The following is a 17,326-nucleotide window of genomic DNA, read 5'->3' as shown; positions in this document are numbered from 1 at the left end:
CCAAATGGAACCACCGTGCATGGAGCAGGTGGTGAATGTGACGGTGCAGCCACTGGTCTACCTGGGCGGGTCGGTGCGTGTTCCCAGCGGTGTGGCTGTGAAGCTGAGCAAGGCTATGATAGATGCCTCAGAGCTGGCTAGAGTCAGCCACGCAGACCCCGTGTTTGAGGTCCTTTCTCCTCCCAAACATGGGAAACTGGTCAAGGTGAGACAAAATAATAAGGTTGGTGTTTGGTATGTTTTAACTGCTACGGTTGCACTGGGGTTATAGTCTTGTGGGTTAAAAGGCTAGGTGGGCACTATAGGGACATCTGAGCACCTTAAGGTAAAATTGGCTATTTTGAAAACATGGACAAAATAGGCAATTTTACATTGAGGTGCTCAGGTCCTCAGATGTTCCTATTCAATGTATGGGCGTTAACAAACCCATGGTAAGCTTTGTGCTTTGAAAATCATAATAGTATGAAGGAATATCCTAAAGTCTTTGCATTGGTTCTGCAGTACTGTTATTTCCACGAGTGTTACCCCATTCATTGAATTTAGATGTACAGTAATATCGGAAGGCAGAGGTCATCTGGCTAAGCTAGACTACTGTCGAGGGCAACCGCACATTAGAATTGTCTAGTAAATTGTATCTTTCATTCATCAAATGAAGCCTACCTCAAAGTGCTTTACGATCAGAATTCACCCATTCACACGGGAATACTATTGACAATTTTAATTTGTCACTGTGATTTTTGGTGTGTGTGTGTGTGTGTGTGTGTGTGTGTGCGTGCGTGGGGTGTATATGGTTTACTGCATATTATGGCTGAATGCTCACAGGTGACTGTTGACATCAAGCAGGCGTCGGAGGTCTTGAGGACGTTTACGTTCAGGGACGTGCTTCAAGGCCGGGTCGCCATCGAGGAGACCATCGGCGACGACACCGCCAGCAACATCGTGAACCTCACCGCGACGGCGCTAGGACACGCCCCCCTCGAGCCGCGCCACGATTCGTTCGTCTTCTTGGTGAAGGCGGGACACGTGCAGCCGGCGAAGGCAGAGCTTCATTTCACCATCCTGCCCCATCACCAGATGAAGAACAGGACCACGGCGGGGGGAGGACGAGGTCGAGGACGAGGCTCGTCCACGGCCATGGGCTCGCAGAAAGCATCAAACAACAGAACGCTGAGCAAGTTGAAGTCTAACAACCGTGGGGTGAACAGCAGTGGAGGAGGTAGGCCTGTCACAATTATCACACAATTGCGTGATCGCAATGCCAAAAGAAAAACATAACTATTGAATAATGACTGTAATATCTTGAATTCATCGAGATTGGTTTGTTTTTGTTGCATTCCTAAGCCAATAATCTGATGACCGGGTCATCGGTCAGTAGGAGACGGTAGGAGTCTAGGAATGTGATAAAAACAAATAAAACCTCACTAAATTCAAGGCTTCATGGGGTGTGTAAACCATTAAGACCTGAGACCGATTCTACAAATGCCTTCTAAATTAGTACCGTAGTTCAAACAAAATGTACTTTAAGCTTGCAGTGCTGTGAGCTTGTATGTCTGCTACTGTATTTTTAATATCCAATGCAAAATAAAACAACACACAAATTAAATCATTAATCACAATTATTTGTCTTATTCATCGTTCACTAAATGCCACGGTGGTGACAGCCCTAGGAGGAGGAAGAGCGAGGGGTGGAGGAGGTGCAAACAAAGCAGTACAGAAAATGGAGCCGCTTCCTCCCGTCCTAGTGGAGGACCCTCCAGACGACCCTCCAGACCTTCCATCGGAGCCGCCCGTTTACTTTGAGGTCCCTCGTCCTGCCTCGGACCCTCTCCTCATCATCCTGCCCCTCCTGGCCTGCCTGCTTCTCATTGTCATCCTCGTGGCCCTGATCCTGGTGTTGCGCCATCGCAGGGAGAAACGGGCCCGGTTACGCCTGATCCAGGAGCTCGCGGCGGTGCCTTTGCCCTTCGAGGGCAGCCCTTATCGGGTAAGGCCTGAGTGCAGCCCTTATCTGGGCAGGCCTGAGTGCAGCCCTTATCTGGGCAGGCCTGAGAGAAGCCCTTATCTGGGCAGGCCTGAGGGCAGCCCTTATCTGGGAAGGCCTGAGCGCAGCGTGGCCATGCCCTCCGTGGTGGTCACCCCTCTCGGCCCCGGCAGCTGCCCGAACTCCCCCATGGTTCCCCTAGGCTTAGAGCACAGGGTGAGTTTGTCTCCCGCCATGCCCGCCGTATGGAGACCTGTGGAGGCTGATGCCGTCGCCAGTATATTATGTGGTACTGTTGGAACCGGTTGCAACGATGATGATGATGATGATGATGATTATGATGATGATAATAGATCTGTTTCAGGTGATGGCAATGCTTGTACAACAGTTAGTCCAGGATCCAGAGGTTGTGAGCGGCCTGCTTCACCAACTCTTAGTGACAACCAGTACTGGGTTTGAAGAACTGCAATGAACCCGCCAGGTTGGTCTTGGTTGTGAAAAGGTATACGGCATAAAGGTGCTGTTGAATGTCTATAATGGTCATCTTAAGCCACACCTCACTGCATGTACTTTAAAACAAATTCTTCTTGTCTACCCTTTTCTCACAAATATGGTTCCAACATCTACCTTTTAGTCAAAAACACAACTCACTCAGACCCTAGTCATGAGCACAATGTTGCACCTTTTGATGGTGTATGTATATTGAATTATATTTGGTGTATATTGACATTTTATATTAGACACTGTGTTGTCTCATTATATGACTTATAGCCTTGCTTCTTTCTCTTTTCTATACCCTTTTGTGACTGCAAAACCTGTACAAACTACCTACTCTTTTACACCTGTAAACTTGTGATATGTGACAATAAAGTGAAAGTTGAGTTGAAGTTCAGTGTACGTAGCTATATACCATCTGCAACTTGAACAATACATGGAATTGTGTTTAGAGCATTAGCATACATGTTAAACTTATGATGTCACACACAGGCATTCACATTTGCTGTTGGAGTGCATACATATTCTTCTACTTTGATATTATTTGCACCCTACAGCAAGCAGGCTTTATGCTTACAGTATATCTGCTCCTAATGCCAGTGGTGCAAAGTAACTAGGTACATTTACTTAATTATTTTTGCGCCAGGTCCGTATATATACGGACCCCAATGTATACTCCGTCTAATGGTTGAGTCCCACGACATCTTTTAACATTGGTCCGATTGCTATGGCAACGCCCCACCGCTCCAGCTATGGGATTGAAAATATAATCAAAGAACATGAGCCCCTTCCCTGCTTCCTTCACAGGTGTTACCGATGATACTAAATGAAGGCTCTGTTCCATTCTCGTCAAACACAGTCGGGGTGCTGCTATTGTGCATGTTGGCTCACTGGAAAGGGAAACACTGCTGCACCAGTGGGTTTCAGAGTGTCCTTGACTGCGTTCCAAACGGCCCCGTAAGGTAAGGGTGTGTAAGTCTGGGAGTGTACACCGTAAGGGTGTGTATGTCTGGGAGTGTACAAATGGAACCAAACGGTTCCACTGCACAGTAAATGGAATAGAGCCTTGATTAGTATCGAAAAATGTATTGTTTGTAATTCATGACAAAATGTTTCATTTTTGAGGATTTTCTTTAATGTTTCGAAACCCACAAATGGATCCCGACCCACCGTTTGTGAAACAGTGATCTAGTGAGTAATACAAGCTAGAACCGGCCCAGGAGATATGCGTACTTTACATGCAAACAGACACTGTTCAAATGGCTGACCTCTTCGGTTCTGCACTGTAATAATCATGACAACATGACAATGTCAAATTAGCTAGCTAGCAATTGCATTGACCTATTGAGTAGGTTGGCTTAGCTATGATCACAACAATTGCCCCCTTGAGGGATTTGGCAGGAGCCGCCAATTGCTGCAAGGGTGCCTGCACAAATCGGCATTGTTAGGCATGCATGGCAAAAGTGTGTGTGTGTGTGTGTGTGTGTGTGAAATTATAAGGGTCATTCTCCAACATGCTGGCATTGATGAGGAACTCCTCTTTACTATATAAGGTGGTGAAGAAGCCTCATATGTTGACTTTGTCTCTGTAAGTTGTTCTTGGACAGAGATAGAAAAGACGAAGAACAGAGAGAAATAGAGAGATCACTAGTTAGCTAGCTTAAGGCTAGTCAGCTATGGACATCTGTCTCTTGTAAGCACTTAGGGCTGCACACGGGATGAGTGGAGCTGGAGAGCAGACCGACATCCTATACGTGGGAGATGTGGTGGAGGAGAGATGGGAAGTGGTGAAGAAGATAGGTGGGGGTGGGTTCGGAGAGATATACGAGGTTTTAGACAAGCTGAGCCAAGCCACTGTAGCCTTAAAGGTAGAGTCTGCCCAGCAACTCAAAACCAAACAAGTCCTGAAGACGGAGGTAGCTGTACTAAAGAAACTCCAGGGTAAAGACCATGTGTGCAGTTTCGTGGACGATGGACGAAATGAACGATATAACTTTGTACTCATGGAACTGCAGGGGAGTAATCTAGCAGATTTACGAAAAACCATGAGTCATGGCACCTTTTCCATCTCCACCACACTGAGGCTTGGTAGACAGATTCTAGAGGCCATTGAAATCATCCATTCTGTGGGCTTTCTGCATCGGGACATCAAACCCTCTAACTTTGCCATGGGGCGACTACCCAGCACATGCAGATGCTGCTATATGCTTGATTTTGGTTTGGCCCGTCAGTTCACTGACTCCCGCCAGGATGTCCGTCCACGTACCCAGACTGGATTCAGTGGCACCGTGAGATACGCTTCTGTCAACGCACATAAGAATAAAGAAATGGGTCGTCATGATGACCTTTGGTCTCTCTTCTACATGTTGGTTGAGTTCATGGTTGGACAGCTGCCCTGGACGCAAGTTAAAGACAAAGAACAGGTAGGAAATCTCAAGGAGACGTATGACAATCGACTTATGCTTAAACACCTTCCCTCCGAGTTCAGTGTCTTCTTGGAACACATCTTAACTTTGGACTACTTCACTAAACCTAACTATCAGCTCCTGATATCAGTGTTTGAGAACGCTATGAAGAGCCACAACGTGTTGGAGAATGACTCGTATGACTGGGAGAAATGTGGCACAGATATTCTTCTGACTACGACTACTGACATAGCGACCACTGCTCAGCCACTCACCCCAGCATACAAGCTACAACAGGAGAACACGGAGGACTTCCTGCAAGAAGAGTGTCTCAGTAGTGCAGACAACCATCCTCCCATCCCTTCACCTGTGTTACAGAAATGTAGCATGGAAGATCTGCAGACCAGATCTGCCATAGCGACCACTGCTCAGCAGCTCACCCACCTCATGCCAGCCTACACGGCCAATGCCTCTGTGCTGTCAGGTGAGCTACAGCAGGAAAGCACAGAGGTTTTCCTGCAAGGAGAACACCTCAGCGACACCAACGTGTCGGAGAATATATTGTACGTCAGAGAAAAATGTGGCACAGATCTGCCCACTATGACTGCTTCAGAGACCATTTCTCAGCAGCTCACCCGCCTCACGCCAGGTGACAGTGCCTTGACACTGGCAGATGAGCTAGAGCAGGGAAACACAGAGGTCATCTTGCAGGAAGACCGCCTCTGCAACCCCAAAGTGTTGGAGAATGACCCATGCGATTGGAAGAATTGTGGTCCAGAAGATCTGCTGACTATGACTGCTTCAGAAACAACTTCTCAGCATCTCCTACCAGCCGACATAGGCATGGCCAATGCCGCTGTACTGCCAGATGATCTACAGCAGGAAAACGCAGAGGTCTTCCTGCAAAAAGAGCACATCTGTGATGCCAACATGTTGGAGAATGACCCATATGACTGGGAGAAATGTGTGACAGAAGATCTGCCCACTATGAGTGCTTCAGAGACCATTTCTCAGCAGGTCACACCAGCCGACATAGGCATGGCCAATGGCATGGTGCTGCCAGACAAGCTACTGCAGAACACAGAGGACATCCTGCAAGAGCAAGAGCCCCTTAGCAACACTGACAACTGTCCTCTGATTCCCACACCCTCGACCCCAGTGGCTAATGTATGGGAGGAGATGGACTGCAACCACAGACAGAACTGTCAAGTCCTACAAGAGGAACAACTCCGGTTGTTCTTCACCTCCCTAATGATCCTCCTTAAGCCCAAGATATCGACTGAGGTAGGTCTCCCCTCTCAAAATCCGGCGGAACCTAAGCTAGCGTTTCAGCGTGTCCTGGAGGCCTACCTTAAGCAGTGCCCTGTACTCTCCCAGGTGGTGGAGAAAGCAGGAGGACAAAGTATTCATGGGGGCTCAGGTGGCACAGCGGTGAAGTACCTGCCCAGCCATGCAGAGTCTAGGTCTTCGAATCCTCCGTGGTGCATGTGGCTTGGCCAATCATCTATGTCTGTCGAGCAGCCCAAACAAGTCCTAAAGACAGAGGTAACTGTACTAAACAAACTACAGGGTAAAGACCATGAGTGCTGTTTCATGAGCTGTGGCCAAAATGAACACTTCAACCATTTACTCACAGACCTCCAGAGGAGTAATCTATTAGATCTAAGGAAAACCTTTTCCATCTCCACCACACTGAGGCTTGGTAGACAGATTCTAGAGGACATGAAGGCTATGAAGAGCCACAACGGGGACTGGGAGAAATGTGGGGCAGACAATCTGTTGACTGCCCTAGTGACCATTTCTCAGCGGCTTACCCACCTCGCGCCAGCCTACATTGGCGTGGCCAACACCCTGGCGCTGCCAGACAGGCTTCAGCAGGAGAACACAGAGGACATCTTGCAAGAAGACCCCCTTAGTGACGCTGACAACTGTCCTCACATCCCCACACCCATGACAATGGAGGCCAATGTGTGGGAGGTGATGGACTGCAACCACAAACCGTACAGTCCAGTCATCATGAAGGCCATGTTCTTGCACAATGATGCACCACTGCTGCGCAGGATGAGACACAGTCAGAGATTGGCATTTGAGAAGATACTGTTGCCGGAACCTAAGCCCACAATTGAACGCTTCCTGCAGGCCTACCTTAAGCAGCACCCCGTCTTCTCCCAGGTGGGGAAGAAATCAGGGGGAGAAAGTATTCAAGGGCACATGGGTGTTAGAGGGGTAAAGTACCTGCCCACCCCTGTAGAGTCTGGGAGTTCAAATCCATCACGGTTCATCCGGCTTGGCCAAGAGTCTGTAGAAACACAGTTGGGGTGAAAAGGCTGAAAAGGCTACAGAGTTTTTCAGCATGGAATAGTTAGTGGGCTCTTAAAGCCATCTAAATGGTACAGAATGCTGCCTGCATGAGTACAAAACACTGATGTTGGCCTACAAGGCAACCAACGTACCTTCAATGCCTGATCTAGATTTTTCAGTATTTCAAAGTGTCCATTGACTTAATGATCTCATGGGCTCACTTCCTTCCTGGACTAAAATTCCCATAATGCTTTGGTTCACGGCTCCTCCTTGTGGAGAGGGGGAGGGCTGTCTTACTGAGACAACATGAAGTCCAGGAAGTAAGTGAGCCCAGTCAGTGTCCATGACATCATGGAGTCCATCTAAAAACACATATTACCCACATAAAAACCCAGGAAAGTGTTTCTTGTCTCCCAAACATCATTAAAATAGCATCTGGTTGCAAAAGGGGTGAAGTGTCCCTTTAACCAAAACACTAACGCTGCACAAGCCTTCCCTAAAACACCGTGGACAATGCTCCACACGTCCTAAACTCTTCTCACTTCTGACTCCCAAACTGTAGAATCAACTCCCCATAATTGCAGTCAGAACTGGAGACTCACTCCAAACTTCAGACTCCACCTCACACCCTAGCACTTTACTCTCTCTGAACCTCTTGACACATTTTTCTTTTGATTGATGCTACTGGCCAGGATAATGGCTACTATGCAGAGCAGACATAATTGCTTCTTATATGACGACATGTGGTTTGGATGCTATAGGTTCATTAATTACCTGGATGACATCCACCTGTATATAATATGCTGTTTCACAGTCCAGCCCTTACACCATGAAGTAATCAATTTGCATGGCGTTCCGACATTACGTCATATGGCAGCCAAGTCTATGGACATTAATGTTAGTTTAGGGCAGTTATGATGTAATTAGTTTCCCAGCCAAGTCTATGGACTTTAATGTTTGTTACTTTAGGGCATTCAATTACAACGTAAGACGTCATCTGGCTGATATAACTGCATCTTGGTTACTGTAACCACTGTGGAAACAGCTTCACAATAAACGATACAGAAAGAACTACGGAAGAAGAAAATAAACAGTACGACTGAACATGACTGTAGAATTAAAAAATATATATTTATTTTGAAAGTAGGAGATCTACAAACTGTAGATCAGTTATGTTCAAATAGACAACGCTTAATAGGTTAATGTAAGTTTTGTAATAAGAATCTATATCTACTTTTTCAAATAATTGTTGATTACTAGAGGATTTGTCTCTGAGATGGTATATAAAGGTTGCGTTCGGATATAACGCACTGAGCACACTGCAATACAAACAATCTGAACGCACCCAGAGTATTGGTCTAAGGTTCTGATATTTAGTCGACTAAGACTAGAGTAAGACTAAACAATTTCAGATGACTAAAATAGGACTAAAACTAAATGGTGTATTATTCAAAAGACTACTAAATATTTTCTGTTGAAATTAACACTGCATTACGACTAAAACACTAAAAGACTAATATTTTGATATTTACCGGTAGTTGATTAAGACTTCACTAAGACTAAACAATTTGACTAAAATAGTACTAAGACTAAATCAGAATTGTCAAAGAACCTGAGGAGTGAGGGCTTCTGAAACCTTGCCCCGTGGAGCATAATGAGCCCACTGTTGTGACGTTTATGCTCATTTACATTTGTTTAATGTATGAAGTGTGTAGAAGTGTACCGACCATCAAGACTACATTATCTGAATTCCCATATATGGGCATATCAACACTGACATCATCACTTGGATCTTCAGATCCAAGATTACAACCCAGACCCCTTCGTACCGTATACGACTCCTACGCCCCGAGGTATCTGGCTTTACAACCCAGATACCTTGCATAGCTCCACCAAGACCACCATTCCAATTACACCTGTTAAACATCCCGGTTTAAATTCTAATCCACCACTGAGGCGGGCCCTAAACCTAACCTTTTAAGTGTTGCTTAGGAACAGTTTGAGTTGTGAGTGATGTCAGACCAGAGCTCTGGTCTGGCTATATAAGGTGTGAAGATGACTTAATTAAGCAATTTAAAACATTTTGCACAATTTTTGGTTTCTATAGTTTTTTGATGTTCATTTATTGAAGATGGGAGTTCCAGCATTTTTCCGTTGGCTGAGTAAAAAGCATGTATCCATTATTGATCACTGTGTTGAGGAGATGTCCAAGGAGTACAATGGAGTGCGTATTCCTGTCGACACTAGCAAGCCAAATCCCAACCAAGTGGAGTTTGACAACCTGTACTTGGATATGAATGGAATCATCCACCCATGCACACATCCTGAAGACCAACCTGCACCCAAAAATCAAGACGAGATGATGGTTGCCATCTTTGAGCACATTGATCGCCTGTTCAATATTGTCCGCCCCCGGCGGCTCCTCTACATGGCCATTGACGGAGTGGCTCCCCGTGCCAAGATGAACCAGCAACGCTCCAGAAGATTCCGTGCTTCTAAAGAAGGGGCAGAGCTAGTGGAGCAGAAGCGGAGAGTACGAGCGGAGATCATCCAAAGAGGAGGATACCTCCCACCAGAGGAGATAAAGGAGAGTTTTGACAGCAATTGTATCACTCCAGGAACACAATTTATGGATGAGCTTGCTCGTTGTCTTCGCTACTACATCGCAGACAGACTGAGCAATGACCCAGGCTGGAAGAACATCGCAGTGATCTTGTCTGATGCCAGTGTCCCTGGAGAGGGAGAACACAAGATTATGGACTACATCAGAAGACAGAGAGCTCAGCCCCACCACGACCCCAACACGCATCACTGCCTGTGTGGAGCTGATGCTGATTTGATCATGCTGGGCCTGGCTACTCATGAACCAAACTTCACCATAATCAGAGAGGAGTTTAAACCCAACAAACCTCATTGCTGTGCACTGTGTGGACAGACAGGACATGAGATCAAAGACTGCCAGGGAATGGCCATAGAGAACCAGGGATCACATGGCATGTTTTCAGACGCCATGGGAGCTGAACAGAGGTTTATCTTCATCAAACTCTGTGTTTTGCGTGAGTATCTGGAGAAGGAGCTGACCATGGACACTTTGCCATTCGCCTTTGACTTTGAGAGAGGTGTTGATGACTGGGTGTTCTTGTGCTTCTTCGTTGGAAATGACTTCCTGCCTCATTTGCCGTCCTTAGAGATCCGGGAGGGGGCAATAGACAGACTGGTGGGCATTTATAAAGAGGTCGTACACAGAACGGGAGGCTACCTAACGCACAATGGCTTTGTCAACTTGGAGAGTGTTGAACTCATCATGCAGACAGTCGGCGTGGCTGAAGACAACATCTTCAGGAAACGCAAAGAGGAGGATGAAGTCTCGAAGAGAAGGATGAAAGGAAAGAGGAGCTATAAGGCAGAGCAGGGGCTTGCTCCTGAGAGCCTCGGGGGAAGAGACAGACAGATCATGCAGAACGATGGACAACAGTCCTATAGCCTGAGCATGCAGGTAACCGAGCAGCACAACAGGGACACGGCCGAAGAGGGCAGAAGAGCCAAGAGGAAAGCAGAAGAAAGTGACAGTGATCCCGAAGACAGCGTCAGGTTATGGGAGGAGGGCTGGAAGCAGAGGTATTATAAGACCAAGTTTGACGTGGACGCGGCTGACACTGAGTTCAAGCGTAAGGTGGTGCAGTCGTATGTGGAAGGTCTCTGCTGGGTGCTACAGTACTACTACCAGGGCTGTGCTTCCTGGAAGTGGTACTTCCCGTTCCACTATGCTCCATTCGCCTCCGACTTCAAAGATATCAAAGGATTGTTCTCCAAGTTTGAGGAGGAAACCCAACCATTCAAACCCCTGGAGCAGTTGATGGGAGTGTTTCCCGCAGACAGTGGTAAATTTCTGCCGTCAACATGGAGGAATCTCATGACCAGCCCAGACTCCTCCATCATTGACTTCTACCCTGATGACTTTGCCATCGATTTGAATGGCAAGAAATACGCCTGGCAGGGTGTGGCGCTGTTGCCCTTTGTGGACGAATGCAGGCTGAGGGCAGCTTTGGCTGACGTTTACCCAGATCTCACACCTGAAGAGATAAGGAGGAACAGTCTTGGCAGTGATATGCTGTTTGTAGGGAAGTCCCACCCACTCTGTGACTTCACCCAGGAATTCTACCGCACAGAATCTCCTCAGGGAGTGGATATTTCTCCTGAGCTGTGCCATGGAATCCAACTGACATTACACCGTGATGAGGACCCCATCCTACCAGACACGACTGTAGAGTCTCATATTCCCATGCTGCCCGACGTCACCCAGAACAGTGCCATTGGAGTGAAGATCAGTAACCCCCAGTTTGTAGATGATTATGTGTTCAAGGCCGCCATTCTCCATGGAACCACAATGCCCGATAAGGTACTGAAACCAGGTGACTGGGAGAGAGGGAACCACGGCTACCGGAGGCCCCAGCTGGGCTTTAATCCCAACAGGAATCATGGCCACCTCGACCGATCCGGTTTCAGACCTCAGGGTCACAGCTATAACAACAGACCGCCGCAAAGGGGAGGGCAGTATGGCAATGCCCCACGCTACAGCAACTACCACCAAGGAAGCTACCGACATTCTCAAAGTGGCAGTCATCAAGGCCCACTAAGTGTCCCACATTGCAGGCAGCAGAGCTTGTTGGGAGTGGGACCGCATCCAGTCTTCCACCAATACCCAAGGCAGCATTATGGAGGTCACGGGGCCTGGGACCCCCGTGCTGTGCAGTCCCAGACGGGAGCCTACGGAGAGGGCAACTACTACCAGCGGTATGACCAGCACCAACGATACGACCACCACCAACAGCGCAGAGACTCCAGGCAACATCACAGCCCCCCCCATCACCACAGTCCCCTCGACCAATCTAGTGTCAGGCCTGTCGACCACGGCCTTCACATAGCGCCGCACGAAGGAGGGCACTACAGCAATGCCCCGCCCCCAAGTAACTATCGGCAAGAACCCCACCGGTCTCCGCGCGATGGTGGCCACCGCCAGCGCTACGAGCACCACCCGCGCAGAGACCATCATCCATACCCGCCCCGCAGGAGCCATCACCGCGGGAATGATCGCCGTCATGACAAAACCCCACAGCAACAGGATTATAGTAGTTCCAATTATACACCCTCCACCATATAGAGCAGTGGTTCAAGGACCCCCCAGTTTTGATATACATTAGGCCGCAGACCCCCATTTGATACCAAGTTTATCTACGACACCCCTATGTACGCTGTAAAATACTTCTGGTGAAAATGTAGTAAGTACCATTACACTTTTTTTTTAGGGGCGCTAGTCCCTCCTATGCCCAGCTTTCCGGGTTTGTTTGGCTTGTGATTGGCTGATCACCCCATAGCGATGATTTGACTGGCTGAGCGAAGTACATATAGATAAAAGTGAGGGCAGAAAAGTGATTGGCCGGAATGACATTTGTGATGATTTGATTGGTTGATGACGTATGATGATAAGGATGACCCTCACTTCACATGGGTGTGATTTTTAGATTTCTTGAAATATCAAACATCTTGTTTCCACATAACCTGTCCAGTACTTCATTCCATGACATGTTCACAGACATCAGTCCTCTCCAGGTTTGGGCAAGAGGAGGTAGCACAGAGAGACAGACAGACAGACACACATTCCTGAAATGTATGGCTAAAAATCGCACTAGTGTGAATGGTTCCTTTTTATCACGATGATGATGTATTATAGACTCACATGACGTCACAGGAGGCAGAATACTAATAAATAGACACACATGGTCAAATGTTGGAGTCGTTAGCACCGTCCAATAATACGATGGGGGTACAATAGTGGCATGTTCCAATATGGGACTCTGATATTGTTAATGATGTCTCTCCAAATATAGAGACCAGAGACAAGAGGATGTCATGGGACATTCTGCATCTATACTAGTGCACTTTTCATGATTCAATGCCTTTCTCTAGCAGTCCCTGTAACAAAGAGGTCCTTTGTTTCAGCCCTGATGAGTTCCACCTGTGGAAATACAGTCAAATGTTTGAAGTGCAATATGTTACAGAGAAGCAATATAATGTTAGGTGTGATTGTTAACTGTGTTGACTTTCTTTTCCAGTATAATTGGCCTGCACCTTAGTCGGGATAGCAGAGGGGGTTTTGGATTTTCTAAGGAAATTGTTTTATGGTGTAGCCTATAGTGTGGAGAAGGAACCATTACTTACCTGTAGTTCAGCAAGATTTTTAATATAATTTTTTGAGGGATAAAGGTATATGAATTTACCGGTATGTATTTGTTGTATGTTCTTCAATCTCCTTGACATGGTGGAGTCCATGGTGCGTATAAAAGCTGCCAATGAACATTCAGACTCACTCTGTTGGTAGAGACATGGTGAGAGCTGGACACCAGTCACACTACCTTTTGAGTGGTGCAACCACTCCTATAGACAGCTATGTGTGTCCCTGGGTCTCTGGGTCTGTCCCTGGCTGGCTGTGTCCGAGCAAGAAAATAACTTTTGGTTGGTTTTCACGACCAAGTGTCACTGTTGCACAGCCTAACACACACACACACACAGACATATTAACTGTATGATGATTTGGGGTGTTACAGTACAGTACAGGGACCCCCAAATTTGTAAGGCTCCAGCAGTAATTTTCAACCGTTTTCACTTCAAGGACCCCCAGTTTGACATGCATTAAGCTACAGACGCCGATTTTTTTTCCAATTTATCTTGTATAATCTATGTTAATTTAACTCTGAGATTGTACAAATGGAACCAAATGGACCCTAACGGGTCCATTTGGTTTCATTTGTACACTTTGAGTTACAGACCCATAAGGGTCCATTTGGTTCCTAACTATCATTTAGCCGACCCCCCTCAAAAACATGGGCCAAAAATTCAACAAATATAGCTGAATCACACCCCCTGCTGGAGAATAGTAAGAAGTGCCATGAGGCCTGTCCATATGAAATAGCCATTTAGCCACTTTTTATATAGGATTCATCAAACGTTGATAGAATAAAGATATACTCTTTGTAGGCCTATACCTGGTTTGCTACACCTGATTTCCCTCAAGCAGACCAATAAAGGTTTCTCTCTCTATATCGATCTATTATACAAACATGAACATATTCACATACATGCATCAGGCTTGCAATCAACCTGCAGTAAATATCACCAGTTGTACTGATTTATAATATAGAAAAGAAATAGAAAAATTAGAAGAGAGGAACACGATGCAGGCTTAAATAATGAATGTCCTGGACACATGCACACACGCACACGCACGCACGCACACACACACACACACACACACACACACACACACACACACACACACACACACACACACACACACGTCACACACACACACAGTAATAGGACCTGCTATCTGAAGACTGGAGTCAGATAACAGGGAATGTCCATCTCTCACTAAACTAGACTGCCCATCTTCTGCACAGCACATTCCTGGCAGTTTAACACTAGACCTCTACCAGCGTATAAAAGTGTATACATCGTGTATTCATCTTGCCATCATTTTTTCCCACCCTAAAACATGATCATCAGGTATTATTATTATATAAGTAGGAAGATTTATACGCCTGGTTTGCCTGGTGGGTGGTGATGGGTGGTGATAAACGCCGCACCCACAGCTGTTGTTGTATGATAAAGGGGAGGGGTTAGGGGAGGGGATGATAGTATGATGTCACTATATCACTGTTTTTTTCATTGGCACGTTTGAGTGTCAAGGTTTCAGCATCCAGGAATAAACCCTAAATACAAAGGGAAGACATCATTGCACATAACCACACCAAGGGGTCTAATGAAGTAGCCTACTGTCACCTCATAAACACACACATACAAAGATCACGGCACCCCATCTTTAATTACGTAACTCTAGTAAACAAACAAGTATAGGCTTCTGTTCTGTTGACACTAGCAGGATTGTATTGTGTTGTAGATCAGTTACAGTAGATATGTCATATGATGATCATCAGATGATGAGATACTGTAGAAATCTGTAGTCCTACATGTTCTTCTTAATTGTTTACAAGCCCGGGAGTAAATTGGGGTCTCCTTTTGATCGAAATGTGAGGTCGAAGAAATGTTACTCAACGGATGTTCCACAGTATCTCTTCAGCACAATAATAGTTCACGTTTTTCAACATGTGGTAAACTTTTCATAGCTGATACAAACGTTTACCAAATGTTCCCAAGAGCAAAGCTCTCAAATCCAGAGTGAACCGAAAGCACAGGATATTGGAATACCCCCTAAGCAGTGGTGGAAAAAAGAATATTACTTACCGTAAGAAAAAGTATCAATACTGCAATGTAGAACTACTCCATTGCAAGTAAAAGTCTGGTATTTAAGTAAAAGTACCAACTATTGGTATCAAAATGTAGGCAACATGTATAAAAATCTTTTGAAAATAGCTGATCTACAATGTGACGCATTGTAAGCTTGTCGATCTTCTATTTTCAAATGGCCAAAATGTATAGGGCTGTGGTTAATGTATGTTTTGCAATAATAATCAAAAAGTAACTAATGTTTTCAAATAATTGTAGTGGAGTAAAAGTACAATATTTGCCTCTGAGATGTAGTGGTGTATAAGTAAAAGTATACTGGAAATTGGAAATAGTCAAGTAAAGTGCAAATAACTCAAAATTATACTTAAGTAAATGTATTTTGTTCCTTTCCACTACTGCCCCTAATATTAACCCATTTTGGGCGGGAACCCCTTTTGGTGTTTTAAACATTATGTTATAATTTAGCTATTGAAAAAAATAAAAAAAATAAAAGCAGATCTACAAGCTCATAGCGCGCCACCGAGTGGCGTGCTATGAACTTGTAGGTCTGCTATTATTTTTAAATCGTTAAAATGTGCCTCAAATCTTTCCGAAAATTGTCATGATTTAGAAAACATTGTTTTTTAATTTCGATTTTGGTTTGGTTTGAGTGCGTGACTGCGTGGAGAGCGATATGCTTTAATGTGGGGAGGGAAGAGAATGTTTCCCCCTCATTGTATATTTACATTGTGCCCTTGCTTGAGCACACAGCTGTCTGTGGCTATGCAGGGCAGCCTCGCTGTGAATCTACGTCAATATAATGTGCATGTGTGTTTTAACACGACACATGGGACAAGTCCACTGTTACTGTACATGTTATATGTTATACATGTTATATTTTAGCAAAGTTATCAATGTAAGGTTACTCAAACATCTTTGTAGAGATATATGACTGAAGTCTTTCAGAAGATTGCAATTTTGACCTTTAGTATTGTCCGCTTAAATAATACTATTTAATAAATAAAATAGCTTTCCGCTTGGCCTCTGCTTAAGCCTTGTAAAGTCAACCTAATGACTGGTTAGTTAAAACAGTATTGAAAGTACCAGTATGCAACATTTATCTGAGATATTTAGAGAGAGATAGTGACTTTGAGTGACTGTTGTGATATACATTCAGTTGATTTGCTTGTGGTTTGGATAACCTCTGATAGATTGTCCAGCTATTTTCAGATGTAAACATTTAATCCTGGAACACAGAATGAATTAAATCAGTGTAAAAGTGGACCCATGTTTACACTAACTGTGACGTAACACATTTTTACTGAAGCCCTTTACACCTGGAATTAACATCCACTAGTATACCTGGTCGCATACTGTCTCTCTCACCCTCTTTCTACCTCTCTCTCTCTCCCGTCTCTGTGCCTCCGGAAGAGGCTTGGGTCATTATTGGATTATTTGATTGCGGTGTGATCTCCTGTTGCACATGCAAAGCTCTCTGGACTACTGTCGGTGGAAGTAAGACTGCATAAGACTAATATAGGTCTGCATGTTTACTGTGGGGGTTGACTGACATCAAACAACAGGACAAGAGGAAGACCTTTGCCTAAAGTATTACTATATATATCCTGTCCTATACTGTCCTTTGTCAGTACACAGCAGTACACTGCATCAACTGAGATCAAAGGCTGGTCCTGATCAGTAAAAGAAAACTGTAGTAGTATGGAAGTCCAGGACTAGAGTTGAAAATTAAAAATACACTAACATGACCCCATGACCATGAGTCATTTGTGTGCAAACGCCTCACTTAAAGAGATACATCTTTCGGAGAATTTATTCTCTCCCTCACAATCCTTTCCACTAG

At 45.3% G+C, this 17,326-nt stretch overlaps 3 protein-coding genes across 5 annotated transcripts in view; all 3 read left to right on the top strand.

Moving 5' to 3' along the window:
* LOC308310364 (chondroitin sulfate proteoglycan 4-like) overlaps nucleotides 1–2,818 on the top strand; it is a 30,139-nt gene extending 27,321 nt beyond the window's left edge. For 2 of the 3 annotated variants that reach the window (XM_080756697.1, XM_080756696.1), the window contains exons 23-25: nucleotides 29–205; nucleotides 823–1,216; nucleotides 1,662–2,818. In XM_080756697.1, the coding sequence (XP_080612823.1) occupies nucleotides 29–205; nucleotides 823–1,216; nucleotides 1,662–2,440 (1,350 nt within the window). In that variant the 3' untranslated portion in view covers nucleotides 2,441–2,818. The remainder of the gene's footprint in view (nucleotides 1–28; nucleotides 206–822; nucleotides 1,217–1,661) is intronic. The other variant, XM_080756698.1, reaches the window with a different exon arrangement.
* A 1,376-nt stretch (nucleotides 2,819–4,194) lies between these two features.
* LOC308309741 (tau-tubulin kinase 2-like) lies at nucleotides 4,195–7,203 on the top strand (the record flags this gene model as incomplete). Its single annotated transcript, XM_080755658.1, has 2 exons — nucleotides 4,195–5,157; nucleotides 5,896–7,203. 2 exons carry the CDS (start codon nucleotides 4,195–4,197, stop codon nucleotides 7,201–7,203), a joined length of 2,271 nt encoding a protein of 756 aa, XP_080611784.1.
* Nucleotides 7,204–9,313: 2,110 nt separating this feature from the next.
* LOC308309740 (5'-3' exoribonuclease 2-like) lies at nucleotides 9,314–12,343 on the top strand (the record flags this gene model as incomplete). The annotated part of the gene is made up of 1 exon (XM_080755657.1): nucleotides 9,314–12,343. The coding sequence occupies one exon, from the start codon at nucleotides 9,314–9,316 to the stop codon at nucleotides 12,341–12,343; it is 3,030 nt and encodes a 1,009-aa protein (XP_080611783.1).
* Nucleotides 12,344–17,326: the final 4,983 nt, after the last annotated feature.

The sequence above is a fragment of the Protomyctophum bolini genome, assembly GCF_963924005.1.
Source record: "Protomyctophum bolini genome assembly, chromosome: 22".
Taxonomy (NCBI): domain Eukaryota; kingdom Metazoa; phylum Chordata; class Actinopteri; order Myctophiformes; family Myctophidae; genus Protomyctophum; species Protomyctophum bolini.
The sequence above is the reverse complement of the archived record's forward strand: the minus strand, read 5'-3'. Positions and strand labels throughout refer to the sequence as shown.